The sequence below is a fragment of the Cyprinodon tularosa genome, unplaced genomic scaffold, assembly GCF_016077235.1.
Source record: "Cyprinodon tularosa strain WSP-4 unplaced genomic scaffold, ASM1607723v1 ctg325, whole genome shotgun sequence".
Taxonomy (NCBI): domain Eukaryota; kingdom Metazoa; phylum Chordata; class Actinopteri; order Cyprinodontiformes; family Cyprinodontidae; genus Cyprinodon; species Cyprinodon tularosa.
Window position 1 is genome coordinate 290,981 of NW_024039036.1, and position 21,700 is coordinate 312,680.

General features: G+C 38.1%; 1 protein-coding gene across 2 annotated transcripts in view; it reads right to left on the reverse strand.

The window, feature by feature from the left end:
* Window positions 1-21,700, reverse strand: part of slc25a21 (solute carrier family 25 member 21) — a 152,694-nt gene that overhangs the window by 33,542 nt on the left and 97,452 nt on the right. For both annotated transcript variants that reach the window (XM_038293371.1, XM_038293372.1), the window contains exons 3-4: window positions 19,823-19,871; window positions 6,787-6,870 (exon numbers count right to left, since the gene is read on the reverse strand). In XM_038293371.1, coding sequence (XP_038149299.1) covers window positions 6,787-6,870; window positions 19,823-19,871 — 133 coding nt within the window. The remainder of the gene's footprint in view (window positions 1-6,786; window positions 6,871-19,822; window positions 19,872-21,700) is intronic.

Below are 21,700 nucleotides of genomic sequence, written 5' to 3' on the forward strand. Positions count from 1 at the left end.
AAGATAATTTTATGGTCATTGTAATCTGACTGTATGGACGGTCAAAAGGGACAAAATTAGATTTAAAAAATTAATAAATTAACAAATGTCAATTTCTCTATCAACAATTAAAGTAAATTAAGTAAATGTGCCATTCATATTTTTTATTCAAATAAATATTAAAGATATAATAAAATTATTATGAAATACACAATTGAATGATTAAATATCCCAATAATTAATAGACATATATCTGAAAGGATAAAACTGAACATATTCTTAAGTGTCCTTTTTGATCAAATTAATTTAGAAATATGTTTATTTATTAAAGACAATACTTAAACATAGAGCGGAATAATTCTATGAATCTTTAGGGGTTTACGTGATTCCCAATAAGGGATTAAGTCTCTAGGCAAGGCAAGGCAAGGCAAATTTATTTGTATAGCACAATTCAGTACAAAGACAATGCAAAGTGCTTTACATGATTAAAATACAGGAAGATAAAACAGAATCAAAGCAAGTAGGAAAAAATAGAAAATGAATAAAAAAAAAATGCAGAAACAAAAAAGAATATTAAAAACAGTTGGGTTAGCATTTGATCAAAAATTTCTCCTTGGGCAGTTGACAATTCCCCAGAACCTTGCCTTTTGTTCTACTACCATATAACTGCAAAACCTTTCCCATTATCTACAGGTAATTTAACTCTGCCCGATACACACCAATCCTATGGTGCCAACCTGGATAACTGGGGGGGGAATCCCACTCTAGATTACCGACGTCTCAGTAAAATTAAATGCCTTCTGGTGGCACCTACAACCTTCCTCTCAGTCTTAGAGAGAGCCTAAGCATTTCTATTTTGAGGGTGGTCACAGGTTTAAGTCATATGGGTACTCCTGTTTTATTCTATCAAATGTTATATTCTATGGGTTATATTAAAGACAGTTGTTGACTAGATGTAATTTCTAAATTATGAGCAAAAAAAAAAAAAACTGGCAGGACTTTCATAGTGTGAAAAAAAGGGAAAACCATCCATGACTGGTAATATAGCAACAATTTGAAAAGCACAGTAAGTTGGTGAACAGCATGTCTGTTGAGACAGCCTTCTGCAGACTGGCTACCTAAGCCAACATGCAGATTAATTATCAATTCATGTTGCAATGGGCTTGTTAGACCATCAGAACAGAACTTGAATTAAGAAGACCAGAACTGTGAGAAAGAATAATCGTCTTCCAAATGTAGTGGTCATGGTCTATATGGCAAGCCTAACCACTTTTTACCTCTATTTGCAAAAGGAAACAAAGCTCAGCTTCATGTTAACCAATCTAATGCTTTTAATAAACCAAAATAAGCTCACAACTTTACAGCAGATGTGGCATAAAACAGAATCAGCCTTTAGTTCTTGCGCTCCACTAATCTGGAATAAACTCGCAGAACACTGAAAAAGTGCTGAAACACCAAGTTGCTTTAAATTGAGATTAAAATGCTTTTTTGTCAGAGTGATATTTGACTGCACTATTTCAACATTATTACTTACATTTCCAGCCCATTGTGTCCTTTTATTTTTTTTTTTATCATTTTCATTCTCTTTAATATTTGTGTTGCATTTATGCTATTGCGATTTTCTTTTCATTTTTTTATGAACAGCACTCTGAATTTTTGGGCTACCTAAATATGCTTCATCAATAAATGTGCCTTTTTAGAAATGTTTAAAAAGCCTTTTTTTCCAAGATACAGTCAAGTCTCGAATAAATGAAGTAATATTTCAAACTGCCCTTACATCGTCTAGCCTGTTGAAAGTGTTTAGGAACTTTGAAACATAATTTTATATGACTCATGCTAAATCCCTTTTTTATAAATCAGACAGTAAATAAATGAGAAAAACACCATAAGTTGCTTTAATAAATGTGAAAAATTTATAAAAGTGTAATATTTGCCAATTAAGTAATCTAAATCTGGATTTAAACTTAAAGGAAAATAAAGGAAATAAAGAAATTAACGTCTATTTAACACCAACCATTGACTACCATAGATGGTATTATTATTTAAGTTATTTCACAAAGTTATGCTGCAGTTCTTTTGGGGATTCTTTGTGCTACTTGTGTTTATGCTTATATGTTCTGCACAGAAATTTAAATCTGCAGCATTTTTACTCTTTGTGGCTTTTCTCCACTGTACCTAATACTCTGACAGTCTTTAGGGGGAAGTTTATGGCAGAGACAGCAAGCATAGGACACCATACTGCATATAGAAACAAAAAAATCCAATATATTTGATGCCTAATGTCATCCAAAAGTCAGTCATTTTTTTACAAATGTTGATCACAATCTGTTGGTCACAGTTATATTTACAGTATAGGTTACCTCCTAAGGTCTCTAAAGACGTTCGTATTTGTGAACCTTTGCAAGTAGGAGCTCTTGCTTGTTGGTAATGTTCTTCAATGGAACTGTCTAGGACTTTGCTAATCCTCCAAGGTAAGATGTGAGTTGTGCAGAAGTCCCAATGAGACGGCTGGCTGCTGAAATGGTGTTATTTTGCCACATGGCTGAACTGACATTGTGGACATATTATGCATTACCCAGCTTAAAGCAGCAGCAGCAAGTAGAGGAGGCTTTTGGTTGTACTTAAAAATCTTTCTGTTACTCCTGTGAATCAGTTTTATTTTCTAACCGTTATTATACCATTGGAATGCCACACTGGGCATGCCTACTTCTATTGCCAATGCACTTCTGACAGCTACTACATAATAAAAATATCAAAACAAATAAAATAAAATAATAACCTGCTCCATTAATTGTTTTTTTTTTATTATACTTATTCTGCAGTAACTTTAAGTAAACATTAGGGAATTTCATGAATAAGGAAATAAAAATACATCCTAGAGAATATGTTTGTTCTCCTTTCACTCCCAGATTTGAGTTTCTAATATGTTTTACAATTTAGAAAACCAACTTTTATATGCCTGCTTTTCGTGTTTAATCTTTCAGGCTTTGTTCAATTTAAATGCATAGCTTAAGCTAAAAGCTCAGATTTCCTATTTCATCAACTCAGAGAGAGAGGGGGGTCTGGTGTTAGCTGAGTGCTGCCATAAGCTGGCCTGAAATGTTTATTTTTAATAATAACCCTACAATAGTGGGGCCTATCATACCATTTGTATAATTATAACTAAGTGGTTTGGCCTGGAGGTGATCCACAAGGTGCTACTGGAAAGCAGACTGAACTAAAATATAATGCAAATGAGGATTTACCAGAAAGGAAAGAGGATCTACTGTCTTTTAACTCCTTCAACACATGCCAGTAGTTTGCTGGGTAAACCTTAAGTCAGGTTACTTTCCTAGCTCATCTTACGGATATGGCTTAGTTCGGCATGTGTTTTATGGCGTCACAGAGCTCTGGAAATTCACATGGGCCAGCTTCCCCAGTAGCCAATTTAAAAAAGATTCAGTAGCAAATATATTAAATATCAAACTGATAGCGACTACTCCAGCAGGGTAGCCATGTTTGATGAACCCCAGCCAACTGAAGATTATCAACTGTCACTAACCGCCCTTTCACCGCATGTCTGCTTACACCTCTCTGCAGATCAACTTTATATCCGCAGTAAAGCTGTCGACTCGCCGTAAACAGAGCAAGTGGCAAACACTCTCTCTTACACCTGCACTGTCTCACAGAGCTGTCATGAGGCAGGCAGAGCAGGACGGAGCACAGCGGGATCTCTGTCAGTAGTTAGTTTTCTCTCCTCTGGCGCAAACCACTGAATGTTTAGGTACTAGCATAGGACCATGTTTAAGAGTCGAGAACCAATTAAAGGGAAAGAACAGACAAAAAGGTTTTAACCTTTGAAAAAAATTTTGTAATCAAACTTAAAGGGCCCACTAGCTTGTGATTTCAGCCTTAACATGACAATATATGGCCAAAGTTTGACTTTGAGCAGGACAATGGTCTAAAACACACAACCAGAGCTTCAATGGAATAATAAACACCAGTTGTGCCAGAGTCCAGTTCTTCAGCTCTGCAGATTTAGGGGTGTTGGATAAGGGATTCGTCTAACACTGGCAATATAGTTGCTTTGGATTTGGGCACTAAGTGTAGCACAGTAAAAGACTTATGCCCCATTTACATTACCCCTCTGAAACTGATCCGTGCCGAGCTGGGACTGAGCTTGGATCAGGTAACCATACCGAGCTTGGTTTTTACGACTATTTCCACGTCATGCTAGCACGGTTCCCCGCCTCATACCTACGGTCCACAATACTACAGCTATCAAGGTGGGAACTACGCAAACAAAAATGGCGACGCTCATAACATTCAGAAACATAACGTCCTGCTCCCAAATTTAAATCAGAGCCTCAATCTCTGCATCATCCCAGGTCACACCACATTGTTTTGATGTCAATTATTGTTATAAGCTGAGAACTAGTTGGTGTTGTGAACAGATGAAGAGATCTGTGAATTACAAAGCTGGAAACGCCAGAAAACTCTAAAAAGGAGATGACACGGTCTGCTCATGTGCTCTTTTGCCCCATTTACACTACCCTTTTGAAACCGTGCCAAGAGCGGTCAGAGCTCCATAACAAAGATAACTGTTGAGTGTAAATGGTACGCAAACTGAGCCAAACCATGCCAGACACAACTGAACCATGCTAAATTTAGTACTATTTCATAAGTAGAGCTGGACGTTACTCAGTTCAGGCTCGGTTCTCAAGGAGCTCACGAGCAGACTAATGTCTCCTTAGAGTCAAATAATCATAAAAATACTAGCTTTCCTACCAAGCCACACAATTTCCAGTGATGATTTTGCTTAGCTGTGTGATGAACCTCAACGTTTGTCATTGTTTCCTGTGTCTGTAAGCCCTGATTAAACTATAATTTATTGTATCAACTTCCCAAAAGCCGACTCTGTCAAGTAAATTCACTTAAGGCTGCCATTTTTGCCTGACTCTCCGCAAATAACGAAATATCACAATTATAAAGAAATATAACTTCCTAAATGTTATGGGCACCGCCATTTTGATTTGCTTGAATCCCTCCTTCAATCCTAGAGAGCAGTGGTACTACAGATTGTCACTAGGAGGCGAGGAACCGTGCTAGCGTGATGTTTAAACGGTCGTAAGGAACCAAGCTCGGCACGGTTAACTGATCCAAGCTTGGACTGAAGTCGGCACGAAACGGTTTCAGAGGGTAGTGTAAATAGAGCTTTTGTTATCAGAGAACTGAACCACAACTGAACCGTGCTGAGCCCTACTGTTGAACTAGTACTAGTTTTAGCACGGCTCTGTTGTGTCTGGCACTGTCCAGCAGTGTTGGGCACGTTACTTTGAAAAAGTAATTAGTTATAGTTACTAGTTACTTCTCCCAAAAAGTAACTGAGTTACTAACTGAGTTACTTCACAATAAAAGTAACTAGTTACTAGTAAAAGTAACTATTGCGTTACTTTTGCGTTTCTCGCCCCCGTAACCCTCACCACCCAGCCCCCACCTTCTCGCCGTGTGTTTCTAAAGCCAGCTGAATAGAATGGATGACAAAGACAAGAACCTGCAGAGAGTTTTGCATTTATTGCAACTCAACGTAAATGACATCAGGGGGGAACGCTATGTGAAGTTTTTTAACAGGGCATTCAGATCTGGTGAGTTAACGAAATTAATAACTGGGGATGTCTAATTCTGAAATCCTGTGTGTTTGGGTTGTTATAGATACTGCAACATCTATCTATTCATCTATCTATCTATCTATCTATCTATCTAGATGTATACTCTGTGTGTGACATAAAATATGGATCTCCATCTCTGCCACAAAGGCCATCAAATAATGTTTAAAATAAAAAATACAGTAGGTTGAAAAGGCAGAGTATCCATCCATCCATCCATCCATCCATCCATCCATCCATCCATCCATCCATCCATCCATCCATCTTTCTCCCTTTCTTTATATAGGCTATCATTTGATCGTTCACGCTCTCCATAGTTCTCCTGTGGCGCGAGCACAGGGCGACTTTTGCGCGCCTTTAGCGAGCATGTGCGTTTCCTGTCGCTTGCGCGGTGAATCGTGCCGCCTGCGCTGTGCGGAGATGCAGGGGAAACCGTATGTGAAGGGGAAACGCAGCTCGACATAACACTGGTATTTCCATGTGGAAAACGCTGTTTTGCTGCTGGATCCTCCTCACTCTCCATCTCTCTGTGTGTGCTGTACGTTAACACCCGCCAGCAGAAACACCCACCTACCCAACTGACAGACGGAATCTCACTATACATCAGCCAATCTCATCCTCCGCTCTCTCATGACAAGGCGTGCACGAGTCCTATCATGAAAAAAAGGTTAATTGTGCGACCTGAGTAACGCGCAGTAACGGGGTGTCTGCAATGGTAATTGCGTTATAGTTACAGTCAAGGTAATTAGTTAGATTACTCGTTACTAAAACAAGGTAACGGCGTTACTTTGAACGCCGTTAGTCCTATCACTGCTGTCCAGTTCAGTTAAGTTCACTTTACACTAAACAGTTAGTTACTGTGCTCGGACCTTTCTCTGCACGGTTTCAATAGTGTATTGTAAATGGGGATTTAAGCTACCTGTGAACCTTTGACAAGAAATGAAATGTTTTTTTCATCCAAACTGACCCCAAAAAATATTTTTATAAGAACAATAAACAAAAAAGTCTTCAGGAAGCCCAAAAGAAGCATGCAGCTTTGATTCTGACTATTGAAGTAGTGTAAGGCACTATAAAGGGAATTCATCATAGACATTTATCTGTATATACATATATATGCATTTTCTGTGCATTCTAATGTCAAACCTGGTTGTGAAATACATACCCTTCTCTCTGGAAAATTGTCCGGAAGCAGTCTCCCAAACTCTTGTAGCTGGTTGGGTCACTCGCTCCACGCTGGATTTGAAACCTACAAAAACATTTTTTTTTACTCAAACTGTGATATTCCAACAAGTAGTTTTTGTTCAAACTGGAATTTCACCTATGTTTGTGTTTCCTGGAAGCAGTTTCACACGAGCGTAAAACACACTGAACAAATTTGATGCTATCATTAATGAGCTCATTTCCCACTTTATTTTTCTCCCCTCTCGCCTTCATGTGACCCCTCCCCTCTCCTGCAAAGATGAGAGGCTCCAAATCCTAGGTTGTGTTAGTACGGGGGAATACTCAAACATTTATTTAACCCAACTGATCCAATTAGTAACCCTACACCCCAACACTGAGCGTTCACGGAAAGCTTGCCAACAGCTAAAATGCCAGTAAGCCTATTTTAACATGTACACTATTGATGTGGTTGACATGGTTGTGGGAGTTTTTGTTGCATGCCAAATATGCAGGTAGCTAATTACTAAAGGATGATCTTATCTGTGTAAAATTGTAAAATACTAAAGAAAAATATATGCAAATCCTAAACCATGCTCTTTAAATGATTGCCAAATAGATTGTGGATTATTATGATGTTTGGACCTTTGGCATAACAAAAACATCACCAAACAGATCATCGAAATTATTGGATGAAATGCAAGAAAAATTGAAAAATTAGCTTAGGATCATATACATATAACAGACGACAGCAAGTCTGCAAGGACCCAGAGAGATGTCAGATGTAATGGTACAAGAGAAAGATTCCCTCTTTATATGGCTTCAACTGCCAGGTCACAAGGTTAGCAGTACGTCCTCCATGTGGGTGCCTGATGGAAGCATAAAGAGCTCTGGGTTTCAGCCATGGGGGAAGTTTAGTGAGGTTAGAGGCCTTTCATATCGCTAACAAATTGACATCTTGGAGGGGCGTTCCTAATATCCTATATGATGGAATCCCAAGAGCTTGTAACCATTCCTGAAAACCAGTAAAAACAGCATAATAAATAGATGTCTGACACCGTATTAAAAATGAAGAAGAGGAGAGGGACTCAAGGTATGAGAGGTGGTGAAACCAGAGGGATGGGAGAGAGAGAAGAGACCTCGATGATTTAAGACCACTGTGGCTTGTAAAAAAAGTTAAATCTGGCTTAGTTGAAGTCAAGGTAGGGTTCTGAAGGGTTTAGAAGACTCCGTGTCAACGGTCCACAGTTTGCCTTACTCTTCACGCTTCGACCTAAACCAGCCCTAAAAAAGAGGGGTTGTTAGGGCCTTGGTCCAGTTCCAGCCCCTTGACTCCACTTGTGACACAGGGGTCAACTCATTTCCTCATGGCCCTCTTCTACCCTCCTATAAAAGCCAGGGACCAAACAGGGGGCCAGAAGAGTGGGAGATAATAGGGTGAAGTTGAAGTACTTTTGGCAGCAGGGGAACTATCAGGGAGCTTCTCATGTTACTTTTAACAGCAAATATGTTTTAAAAAAATAAGATTTTTATATTTTGTGAATCCGAGATGGATTTCCTGTTTTTGTGATTTGCACAGGAAAAAAAAAATCTGGTTTTAGTTACAATGACTCAGCAATGTCAAGTAAATTGATTTACATGTCCTTTAAAGAGACGCAAACATCTATATGACTCTGGCAAATTCTTTTGGGCTTGTAGATCATAAACTCTAAATAGGAGCCCTTGAAAACCTTGAGGCTTTTTCCAGACATACAGTTTGGAGCATCCTTTTAAATCGTCACTGAAAGATAAATATACAGCAAACTCAGAAGTGATGAGATGTGCGAGTCTATCAAGACGCTCTCCCGGGACCTCTTCACCCACATTCCACCTTTCCTGTATTTGAGGTTTACGGGCCCAGAGGTGCCCAGGTGAGGTTGAAGGTGAGGGCAGGTTGGCGGCTCCATTAACAAGACAAGCACTGGCATAAAAAAAAAGATTGAGTCCATCTGACCCTACTGCCTGTAAAAGTACAAAAGGTATGCATTCACAAGGAGTCAAAAAGGTAAATTACATTAAAAAGGCGCACCAGAGCCCCAGTCTTTGCTTTTTATGAACATCAGCGAAGAGTTTGTGGAATTTCAGAGGTGCCAGACTGGTAAACTGAAAGACCTGGGAAACTAAAAGGAGAACAATTGTTTATACATTTATAACTTCTAATAAGGTTACAAAAAAATCTTATAAACATTTAAAAAAGAAGTGGTTTAATATTCTAATTGCAGAAGTTCATCCTCATTTTTACCAGATAATTTAGCCCTATCATCTGTAGGGTTGTAACATGGTATTGTGGCGTAAGATACGATGCTTCTGGTCAAAGGAAAATCTCTTTCACATAGCGCCCTCCAGTTGTTGTTGTGCCTTTGATAGCTAAATTAACATAAGTTGTTATGATAGAAACATGGCACAAGTGCTTTAGGTTTAGCACCTTGCAACATTGTGTGGAACTTGTATTTTTATTTATTTATTTTTTTAATGAAAACAGCCTATGAGATCCTCATGTTTTCATAGTTTCATTTTATTTGTTGAACAATGAACAATTATCAATAATTAAGCTCATGTTTGACTAGTATATGAGGATTTTATTAAAAAAAGAAAGAAAAAGGATTACAAAGTAAGGCTAAACATTAAAAAAAATCAGTACTTTGTTATAAAGATTAAAGACTTGATTTGGTTAAAAACACAAGTCGTCAACAAGTGGGGTCAGGGATGTTTTCCTGAACCGTCATTTTAGAGCAATGCAGTTCATATTTGATGTATTCATATTTTTTGAATGGTTAAATGGAGTCTAGATTCCAAAGTAAAGGAAGCAATTTATCATATAAATTCTATTTTCTGAGTATTGAATATATCCAGCTTTTACTATTGTATTTATTAAACACAAATACAAATACAATGGGGTGAAAATCCTAAACACAACAGAAAACCATTTGAAAGATTACTTATTTGCTTAAGTATTCTCACAAGATTGGCGTCCTGAGCTATGTGAGTTGCTATCATGTTGTACTAATGGATTTGGTTAATAAGGACATCATCAAACTGGCAACAACGTCCGGTTACAGAAGCATTGCTAAAGCCAGAATCTTTGTTTTACACTTTTTATGTGACAGTCTACAAAACAGTTTAAAGTCCAATCCAGTCTATGATCCAAAAGGAAGCTCAATAAGAGATCAACATATTTGTTTAACAAAGAGGTGGCCAATTTTAATACTAGCCCATTGTCTGTCTGTATTAACGAAAATAGCAGTCCTATCTGCAACCATCCCGTTTGCTTATGAATGAATATTTTCTTACTTTAAAATCTCTTAGTTTTTAATGTATTTAAGCAAACTCAAATTCTAAATGTTATTGAATATATGGGTTTGTTGTGTTTTAGTTGTGTGGGAAACTGAGAAGGGACAATTTTTTTATCACCAGCCGCCAAACCTTCCTGAGAGCAGCTTGGATTTTAGCTGCATCTTGATTTTTTAAGCACTTGCTGTTGTACTGACTGTGGATAAGGAAGGATGATTTACTCTAGTTGTTCAAAAGCAACAACATCTTTATGTCCATTTTGGACTCTTTTTCACATCCATAAAACTGATTCCTCTCATTTCCTAAATAGCTATGTTGGGACCAGTTTGTTCGTCCAGATGTTTGCTTATGTACTACGACCCCTGTGTCTTGAGATCGCAAAGTGTTACTGGAGAGACGCAGGAGATAAAACAGCACAGGGAGACTATTTAAACCTTAAAACTAGTTCAATGGTAAAGGACTGTTATGTCAAAGCAGACTTTTGGAAATCTTAAAAACATGGCTCAGGTGGTAAAACAAGCAATTTCAGCATCGTGTCCAACGTATCAGTATAACAAGACCTCCTCTCCAGTGATAAGGTTACACCTAATGCAACCAAATAAAATTTGGTCTAAGTGATAAAAAAATTAACAAAAATACTTGTTTTCTTTTCCTGCGGTCCTGAAACAACACATCAAAGGTGACATCAAATGCTTTCCATCTAAACCTAATAACCTTTTATTAGGAAAAAGACAAATCTGTGTGGGAACTTTTGATGTATATAGTGTAGATGTGGTAAAGGTAATGTGATTAGGTCAACTACTGTTGCTATCGATGAAGATGGAAGGTATAGAGGGTGCCACTCTGATGTGAGGAAATGCTGTAGGAATCTGAAGGCTATTTTGAAAGCAGGACATCACTGTGCACCCTAGAGAGAATTAACTGCATGCCTCCAAAAGAAAAATAGCGGTTAGATGTAGTATGTAGTCTTCTGTACTAAATCTTTTGGTTACACTTTCAGTTTTTTTTTTCATTTGCTAAAGTGTTTATTTGGCCTTGTTCAAAAATAAAAAAATAAAAACAAAAAACAGTGGAACAGTTAACATGGAAGTACTGCACCGACTTTTGAGTGATTATGATTATTTTCCTTTGATTTCACATTTTAGTTAAACCTGGAGACCTAAGTAGACCTTTATATTTTGTTTGATGTTCATTTTTAACTTTATACCTAGTTGTTCTTGTGATCACTTAGCCACAGCTGTATTATACTTATATGTCACATCCTATCAAAAGCTTTTAATTCGCCCACCCTTCCTCTCTGACCATGAGCCATTTTCTTCAAGCATATTTCCTACAAATTTGTTTGTTTAGATTGTTTTTGACCACAGTTCCCTGTGTTGCAGCCTGCTTCCTGCATTTGGTTCCCTTGAAGTGAACAGAGACCTATGTATGCGTTTAGGTGGGCCAGAGTTTGTTTCTTTGATCTGCACCAGATTTTGATTTTAACAGGACTAGTGAGGATTCCCATAACAGACAACTTTATGAAGATTTCCCTCTACTTAAGCCCATCTATCTTCCTAGAAATGTTGACGCTTTTCTTTTAACACTCAAATACATTATTATTCTGCCACCATCACTGAGCTACACCATGACGATGTGTGTACAAGAAAACATACAGCCCCCATACTTATACATTTTCATGGGAACTAAAAAGTTTCTTGTGCAAACAGAGCAAGTTCTCCACACACCTGCTGTGTCTGTTAGAAGGCATTTAGCAGCAAATTGAACTTCTTATGTTTTTATCAAATAAGGGTTTACCACTGTTACATAAAAGTTGGACTTGCAGGATGAACTTGTAGCAGTTAATCTGCCAATCTTCTCTCATCTGATTGAAGCTCTTACTGTTGTGTTTCATTTATTTATTGTCTGTACTGTAGGTTGGCAGTTGTGCCCTAATTGTATTGTTATTGAATGATGAAATATAAATTGCTCTATAAGATGCTCATAAATTAGGATAAAGGTTTAAAGCCTACCATGTCACCAGCCTACTATCTCCTTCACAATTTATCTCAAGAGTTACTTAGTTTTATATGATGACATTTGTTTATTGAAGCTCTCCAGCAAAACTAAGGCAGTTGGATTTAAACTTTGATTTAAATGACAGTTTTTATTTAATTAATTAATTATTAGTATTTAAACAAATTATTAGTATTCAAACAAAAAAAACGGATCTATACCAAAAAACTCTTTTATTCCAAATTTATTTGCTATTTTGTCTTGATTTATCCATCTGTTTACAACATGAACAGATTTGAAAAAGTTCTAATTAAGTAAGACGGAGAAAATTATTTTCCTTGGCCAAGTTATGATTTTAATTTTTTTGGATGACGATCCTAAAGAAAAAAAAAAAAAAAAAAAACCTCTGCTGAAACATAGATCCAGAAGGAGATTCTGTCCTTTTCAAGCTGCAACCACAGAAGCCTTTTTTAAAAAGACTTGGAAGGCACACGGTGGGCCTTGAACATGGCAAAAGTGGTGAGCTGTGGTGGAAGATGTGCTGCAGACGGAGTACTTTGGTTTTGGTAATTTTTCCCATCACTTGCATGATAAGGTTGGATTCCTTTTATGTGTGGTTTTGCTGCTAAACTCTGCCTATTACTTTATGAACACAATTTCACAAAAGCATTCACAAAGAGGGAGGTCACCTAAATTGAGCTAAAGGCGCTATATTTAAAACAAAGCTTTGTTTAATTAAGGAAGAACAGATGGGTTCACTGAGCAACTGGTTGTGCTGCTGCTATTCCAGCTAGAACACGAACAGCCGAAGAAATAGACTATTAGTAATAAGTCTCTCTTTTGTTTTAAAGTTTCTAGACATGATAGAACTAGACCATGAGACAAGGAGCCACTTTTTGAGTTAGAGCAGCAGGAGACCAACACTGTGGTTGTTTCTCAACCAGTATTTAGAAAAATCAAAAACTTGTTCTCTGTAATCAGCATACCGGAATGTAAAGCCCTTCCATGATAATGATGAAAGATAATTACTTTAAAATGAACATCTGCTCTTCATGTAAATCTTTATCTATATCTAAGTTTTCTATAGTAAACCATTTGCGGCTGTTAGCCAAATCCCCAACATCTGTGAGTAACTACAGCAACATCTGTCACCACATTAAAAGTTATGCGTCTGAGACCTAAAGTTTATTTTTTTGTCATTCGCCTTTATGAGATAACTATAAAATGTGAAGAAAAATGGATAATGTAGTTACATAGTATCCTTGACAAGACCCTTTAAACATAAATAAACTTAGCTTGTATATCTACGTTTTCAGATTACCCCAAAGTTACATATTAAATCTTACTAAATCTATACCTACTCAAACCAGATTTGTTTTCATCTTACCAGTATTGGTTGCCTATAGCTAAGCCTTACTCCACACATTTGTTCCATAAAATTGCTCTTTTCCTCCCAAAAAAACAGAATTACATCAGAGTATTTGTTCATGACATCCAGTAATGACACACCGGGTGCCTAACAGCTCCACTGCCAGGGTCTGTTTGGGAAAAAACTCAAGAGGCTACCAACTTTAATAAGACACCTTGAGGTGAGATGCGGTTTTAATGGATCAGGTGAAGTTAAAACTGTGGCAAGTAATAGAATGGCTTACTGACAGGAAACACTGACAGCGGCTAGTAACAAGAGCGCATTTATTTGCTCCGTTGAAGAAGAATCAACAGCCTTTTATTCATTTTTTTTAAATTACAACCATAAAAATAAGGTGATTAATAGAGTTAGGCCAATATAATTTGCTTAAAAAAGACAAAAAATGAAGCATTCAGCTGTATTAATCTTGTACCACCATCATTTGTTGCATTTACAGCTGTGACTCTTTTAAAGGAATAGTACACCCAAAACATGATTAGCCTTCATTTTCTACTCACCCCCATGCTGAACAACACTCTGGAGTACTTTTTTGATATCTCAAATGCATCTGAAGATCTGGGAGGCTTCTTGCTGTCTGCTGACATTCAAATAATGGAGGTCTATGGCGCCCGAGGCAGAAAGGTCCATAAAAGTCTACAAAAAACGTGTCAATATTCCTCCATACTGCTCGCCCAATGTATTCCAAGTGTCTTGAGTGGGTAGCGTCCATAATTTACTCGAAACAAAGTCATTTAGAATGTTTTAGAGCCTAAACAGTAGTGTATAGGATTTCCTAAAAGCGCGCGCCTGCAACTCTTCCTCAACACTGAAGTCCTCAGACATTTTTCTTTCGTTGTTTCTTTCTTTGCACAGGTAAACAGCATATTTCTTCTTCTACGTTTGCATTATCGGCAGAGAAGATGCAGAATGCGCACTTTCATCTGGTTTGGTCTGCCGCGGTTTCCATAGAGTCGTGAACTCGCAGGCGCGCGCTTTTAGGAAATCCTATACATCACTGTTTAGGCTCTAAAAACATTCTAAATGACTTCGTTTCGAGTAAATTATGGACGCTACCCACTCAGGACACTTGGAATACATTGGACGAGCAGTATGGAGGAATATTGACACGTTTTTTGTGGACTTTTATGGACCTTTCTGCCTCGGGCGCCATAGACCTCCATTATTTGAATGTCAGCAGACAGCAAGAAGCCTCCCAGATCTCCAGATGCATTTGAGATATCAAAAAAGTACTCCAGAGTGTTGTTCAGCATGGGGGTGAGTAGAAAATGAAGGCTAATCATGTTTTGGGTGTACTATTCCTTTAAGGTGTGTTTTTCCACCAGGAACTGAACACATACAAACCACGTTACATTTGACCTTACATTTTTATATTTACAGATTGTGCTTTTCTTCACCTACAGATAAGATGGTACCCTGTGGAGATTTCACATTTATTTCACAAGTCAGTCACTATTCATGTATTTTAGAAACCTAAATGGTTAGATGATTTAGATGCAGTAGGGTTACTGTAAAGATTACTCAGAAAGCAATGAATCAAAGTTAATCCTACTGAATATTCTACGATACTGCTGTGATGCTTGGAAACTATCTGCTCTACATCCCATGACAGGAACTCTTGAATTGCTCCTTCCGATAAGCGACACTAAGTTCATCAGTTTATTGTGGATACACACAGCATGCGTTTGTCTTAACGCTGCGAGTAAAGTCTTGCCCTGAAGTCTCACATTGCCAGAAGGGATTGGAAGCCAGTTTGACTACCGCTGACCTGCATGCTCCTTTACAATGAAAGATCAGCTATCAGGCCTGTTGCTGCTTTGTGCCCTGCTGTTTGAGGGTGGTATAAGGGATTCCTCTTTAAGTGCAAAGGGGTTCACCAAGCAGTTGGGGGTAAACTGGGGCAGATGGAGGAGGAGGTGAAGACTTTCAGACATCTTTGATGCTGCATAACTAAAGACTGGTTGTCAATAGTAAATGCCTTTCTCAAAAATCACTCTCAGGCCCTATAAGAGAATTATATCTTCAGGTAGTTCTGTTTCAAACACTACAGTAAGCAGCTTTTTCTAATCAGACCTGAAACAGGCTACTGGCAGGCTTAGTGGTTAACACTGACAGCCATGTCATACAACACAATTTACAGTATTGCACAAGTCAATACAGACTCCTTCATGCAGGCCCATTTTTCTGAAGCTGAGGACACAAACAAAACATTACATAATTGTTTTTAAAAAAAATACAAATTCACCAGAAAACCACAGGAAGCTAAACAATAGATTCTACATCTTATTTATGAGGAAGTTTTGTAATACGGTTTGCTGTTAACAACAAGCAGAGGAGCTTATTCAACCACGAGTTAACTGAGGTAGCTGATGAAAAACTGAAACCACAGAAAAATCATAGTTCATATTGGGGGAGGAGTTGAAGCTGCAGAAAGTTGGGAAAATAGGAATTGAAATAGAGAGGGGAGTGAGAGAGAAGGAGGGGGGCGTGGAGAAGGGGCTGGAGACTTACTTTAAGAAATACACTTCTGGGGTCTGTCCAACACAAATTAGATCATGGTGTAAAACATTCACAGAGACTCAAACACAAGAAAGGCGTGGTCCTTCTGCTCTGAAAGCATGCAAAAGAAGAATGGTGAGAAGCTGCTTCTAGATTGGTAAGTACTGTTTGCACATGCATGTTTTTTGAGGGCAGAGTCCAACGTAACAGGATCTTGACATGAAGGGAAATCCAGGCTCACAGCAACTCTCTAATGAGAAGTAGACCCTGATCAGAGTCAGATGGGGTGCCTCAAGCACACAGCCCCCCCCCCCCGACAGAAAGAGCCGCCTGGCACCCTTTGTTACCTCCAAGTGAGCTGAGACCAGCCCATGAACCATGTAACTTGGTGGTTTCCAGGTTAATGAAAAGCTGTAACTCTGGTCCCACTGTCCCCGACGAAGGCCTTTCACGTACCGCGCCACCCCTCTGTCTTCACCAACACATTCCCACCTCCATCTATGAACACGGTAACAGGGTCAAGGCTAATTAACTGTTTACTTTGTGTGAGCTATGCTACATTTACATTTTGGCATGATTATGGTCAAGATGTGCTTAATATTTTGAAGGTCTGATTTCACTTTCATATTCAAAATGCAGAGACGATAGTTATACACAATAATAAGTGAAAAAGATGCAAACTGAATTTAGAAAAGCTGTGCCACAGCAGACACTTCTAGGCGCATTGCTCTATGGTTTTGATGATGCTGTTTGTGCAGGTATGTTTTCTAACAAACCTCTGAGGCCTTTAGAAAAGCTGGTGTTTTTCTGACGTAAAGGTTCAGAACTGATTTTTTTCAGGGTTTTCAGAGTAAAGGAGGTTAAATACAAATATAAACAGCACATTTCAGATTTAGATAAACCGATTTCAACAATTTTCACATTAAATCCTATTAAAAACATCAGAGAATATGGCTGTAATGAGGCAAAATGTGAAATTATTACTTTTGTTTAATTTCCAGCGACAGACACTTTGTGGTACTAGATTTGTGACATACTAAAATGATCCATTGACAAGATTTTGATTTTTTTTTTCACATTTTTAAGGTTTCAACAGATGTTCTTCATATGTCTGCACATAAAGAAAATCCCTTTTTATTAAAATTGCAGAACAGCTCTGTGTCTGCTTCTGTCTCCTTTGCTTACAGTATGTCAGCAGTTTAACAACGGTCATTGGTCGGCTCCATCTGACCTGCAGGGTTCAAAGCAAACATGCTGGTTAAAGCTGTTAAATGAAGAACGTTGGAAGCTCTGCACGATGCATGATGAGCATCTAGAAAGAGATCATACTTTGGCTCAACTAAGGAGTTGAAAGAAAAGACAAAGAAACTGTGTTTCTTTAAGCTGCTGATTACACTCTAAAAGCACAGATTTTTTTTTATCTGCAACTTTACAGAAATATTTAAAGAAATACTCAGTATGGTTGTTTACCACTGGGCCTGAGCATCTTAGCAGATGCTCTCTTAGGAGAACTTAAATCCACATCTTTTATTTCCAATTCCACTTTAAAATATTTAGCATTTACAAAATGCTAAATATTTGTGTTTTTTAATCAAGAAATAAAATAAATAGTTGATTTATTGTATTTATTATGCTAGAGGAGTCCCTTCATTCCAATAATTAATTCTTTAAAGGACAGATTATTTTCTCATTTATATTTATAAAATTTATCAATTATTTATTAAAAGTTAGAAGCAGCAATGAGCACAAGCATTAAATCTAAAAAAATGGCAATTGATTTATAGTATGAGATCTGTTTGGCACAATACAGATTATCTATGCATCAATTAGTAATTTTACAGAATTTGCTCTTGCACATCTATCAGAAATTTTCTCCCACTCTATCTCAACAAAAACAGAGTTTTTAAATTCAACCAATTGAACGAGGAAGTCCCTGAGATGTAAGAAATATGTACTTGTTTGGAAGAGGGGATATGGCTTTACTGATCATCGAGTGCACCAGAGAAGTAAAAAGAAAACACGAAAAGAAAAAAATAAATTTAATTTAATGCAATGTTTAGGGGAGAAGCTCCAAAAATATCTACAAAGTGTTTTTTCTGTCATTGTGTTCCTCATCATGAGTGTTACTTAAAAATAGATCAAAATGTGGTTCCGTTTTCCCAAATGGCAATCTTTGTTCTGTTTTTAATTTAAAACAGAAGGATTTTAGCTATTTGTTTCCAACTTTTGCTAATTCCTTTCATACATAAATAGGACAGATAAAGCCTGGTGTGAATACAATCGGGTACCTTTATTGCCAAGATTACCTTTCCAAAAAAGGAAAAGGGGTAACAAACCTCCAAAAACCTTTGATTTTTTTTTTTGGTTGTGGAAAAAAAGAGGTAAATTCACTCCAGTTGCTTTTCAATTTGGACTGGTGGACATTAAAGCAGGAGCCAGTCCCTAATAAGAGCCATGCCTGAGAAAGAAACACACACAAAGCTGGGGAGAGAAACCCAGCCGAGGTGTGTCTGAGTCTCGGCTCCAAGGTTCCTGCTAATAGATTTCAGCTCCCCAAGTGTCCCAATTAGCCAGTATTTATCCGCGCTTTATAAATTCATCTCTAGATGTTGGGAGTGTGAACATGAACATATTTTCACATGACTTCCTTTGGCTTCCATTTCATAAAATACAGTAGAAAGCTTCCTGTTGATTAGCCAGACATATTTATTTCTATGCTATTCACAACTTTAGACAAGTTATTGGGTCTCCTGCATGCATATATGGAAACAATTAAACTAATTTTTAAAAAAGGAACCAATTCACTAAGACCTAACCTAGAATAACAAAAGTCTCATCAGAGACACAAACAGAAAAACAAAGATATAGCGTTCCAGTTCTAAGGCATCTTTTATCACTTCTAAGGGAAGATCATTACAAAGAAAATAGCAAGCGCACTTTTAACCCTGACCTCATGTGTGGACGGACAGCCAGAGCTCAAGACTTACCTGTAATAAAGCTAGCAGTTTCCACACGTGACCATAAATCACAGTGTGTGCCTTCAAAGTATCAAATATCGACCAATACAGCACTACTCACCCTTGGCTTTTATCCCTGCGTCTAGCTCTCTGTGCTCTAACAGTGGCGCGGCCTTCAAAGTGAAAGCGTCTCAGTTTTTTAAAAGGCACGCCAAGCAATTCATTTACGAAGAAACTGCTGCCGTAAATGACAAAAAGGGGGGTGGGGGTAGGTGGTTTGTGAAGGCAGAGGTCTTGGCTGGTCTTGTGGAAGACTATAAAGCTTTAGTAGTGGCCCACGATCTGTTTATGACTGACTGAGACACTGTGGTGTTAGGCTCCTAACACCACAGAGAAAAGGAGCCCAACTCGGCCGATGCGGTTCTTGAGATGGTAACGGAAAGGCAGCCGATGAAATCATAAGGTGCTTTCATTCGGATGTGACTGGTTTAGCGGGATTTGAAAAAAACAAAAAACTTATTTTGATTTTTTGATTACATAGGAGACATTATTTTAAGCAGCGCACTTGGACATTTTTGTGAGGTATGAACTGTGAAATGGAGCATTTCATTTGCAAGAAAATGGGAGTAGGTTACAACATTGGCACCTACTGTTGTGGGGAATGAGTCCAGAATCGAGGGGCCTACTAATCTTAAGATTTAAAACCCTGCATACTCTTAGCAGCGGAAACCCTCATCAGAAGAATTTCTGAGGCAGACGTCAGCTAAATTAGTTTTTTCTTTAATCTTAAGGAAACAATAAAGCAGAGTATGATTTTAATGTTCATGGCTTACCTTGTCTTAACAACATCAAGTGGATGCATCAAACAAATCTCTACCAGACCTGATGAAGAAAAAAAAGAGATGATTAGCTTTCAGTTTTCAAATCATCTCATTTAGAACACTGCTTTAGGGCTTGAAAGCTTCCTCACAATCACAGCATATGTCTTGTCAGTGTGTAAACCTAAGATAAGAAATCCAACCAGGGTTATTCAGAACAGACAGGCAGTAGATAGCTATCTGTTCATTTCTTCTGTTTCAAGACTTTTACAGACTTTATTTGACAATTGCTTCAAAATGATGTGTCCAATACTTAAAGGAATAGTACACCCAAAACATGATTAGCCTTCATTTTCTACTCACCCCCATGCTGAACAACACTCTGGAGTACTTTTTTGATATCTCAAATGCATCTGGAGATCTGGGAGGCTTCTTGCTGTCTGCTGACATTCAAATAATGGAGGTCCATAGCGCCAGAGACAGAAAGGTCCATAAAAGTCCACAAAAAACGTTTCAATATTCCTCCATACTGCTCGTCCAATGTATTCCAAGTGTCCTGAGTGGGTAGCATCCAAAATTTACTCGAAACGAAGTCCTTTAGAATGTTTTTAGAGCATAAACAGTAGTGTATAGGATTTCCTGTAAGCGCGTTCACTAGTCTACGGAAACCGCGGCAGACCAAACCAGATGAAAGTGCGCATTCAGCGTCTGCTCTGCCGATAATGCAAGTGTAGAAGAAGAAATGTGCTGTTTACCTGTGCAAAGAAAGAAACGACGAAAGAAAAATGTCTGAGGACTTCAGTGTTGAGGAAGAGCATGAGTTCTTTGCCGAGCTGAATGCGCACTTTCATCTGGTTTGGTCTGCCGCGGTTTCCGTAGACTCGTGAACGCGCTTTCAGGAAATCCTATACACTACTGTTTATGCTCTAAAAACATTCTAAATGACATTGGACGAGCAGTATGGAGGAATATTGACACGTTTTTTGTGGACTTTTATGGACCTTTCTGCCTCGGGCGCTATGGACCTCCATTATGTGAATGTCAGCAGACAGCAAGAAGCCTCCCAGATCTCCAGATGCATTTGAGATATCAAAAAAGTACTCCAGAGTGTTGTTCAGCATGGGGGTGAGTAGAAAATGAAGGCTAATCATGTTTTGGGTGTACTATTCCTTTAACTGATAAACAGGAGTAAAAAGCTTAAGCCAGATTAAAATCTTGTATATTTACAGTATGATCATTTCTGACTGTTTGCACCATCTCTCTGGATCAGGGTTGCCCAAGTCCAGTCCTTAAGAGCTACCATTCTTCAACTTTTGTTTCTTCTCAGGCCCACTTAAATCTCAGCATGTAATTTAGCTTAGCACAGCCTGGTAATAAGTCACCCATTTGATTTAGGTGTGTTGGAGAAAATATGCATCTAGAAGTTGAATGATGGTAGCTCTTGTAGGCTAGACTTGGGTACCTCTGCTCTAGATAATCCAGGGTGTCTCGTGGTGTCTTCTATTCCACTCCACTGTTCTAGGATTTACGGTATGTCTAGATACTGAAATTAGCACAGATATAATTTAGCCTTTGATTCTGGTGAAAGATTTCTGCCCCAATCTGGTCATAAGCCTGGATAAACACGAAGTTAAAAGATTCAAAGACCCAAACAAATAAAATATTGTGTCACTGACTAGGCAGGAGGTCCCAGTCTGTGACAAGCAGAGACAATCCCTGTTCCTAAAGTCAGCAGGCCTAAAGCGCCAAATGATTTTTGACCAGTCACCCTCACGTCTCTTTTGATGAAATCATTGGAGAAAATTACTTCTAGGGGGGAATGCATTTTCACTTCACCTTATGCAATTTGCTTAAAAGCTCCTTGGAGATGTTGAAGATGCAACACTTACCCTG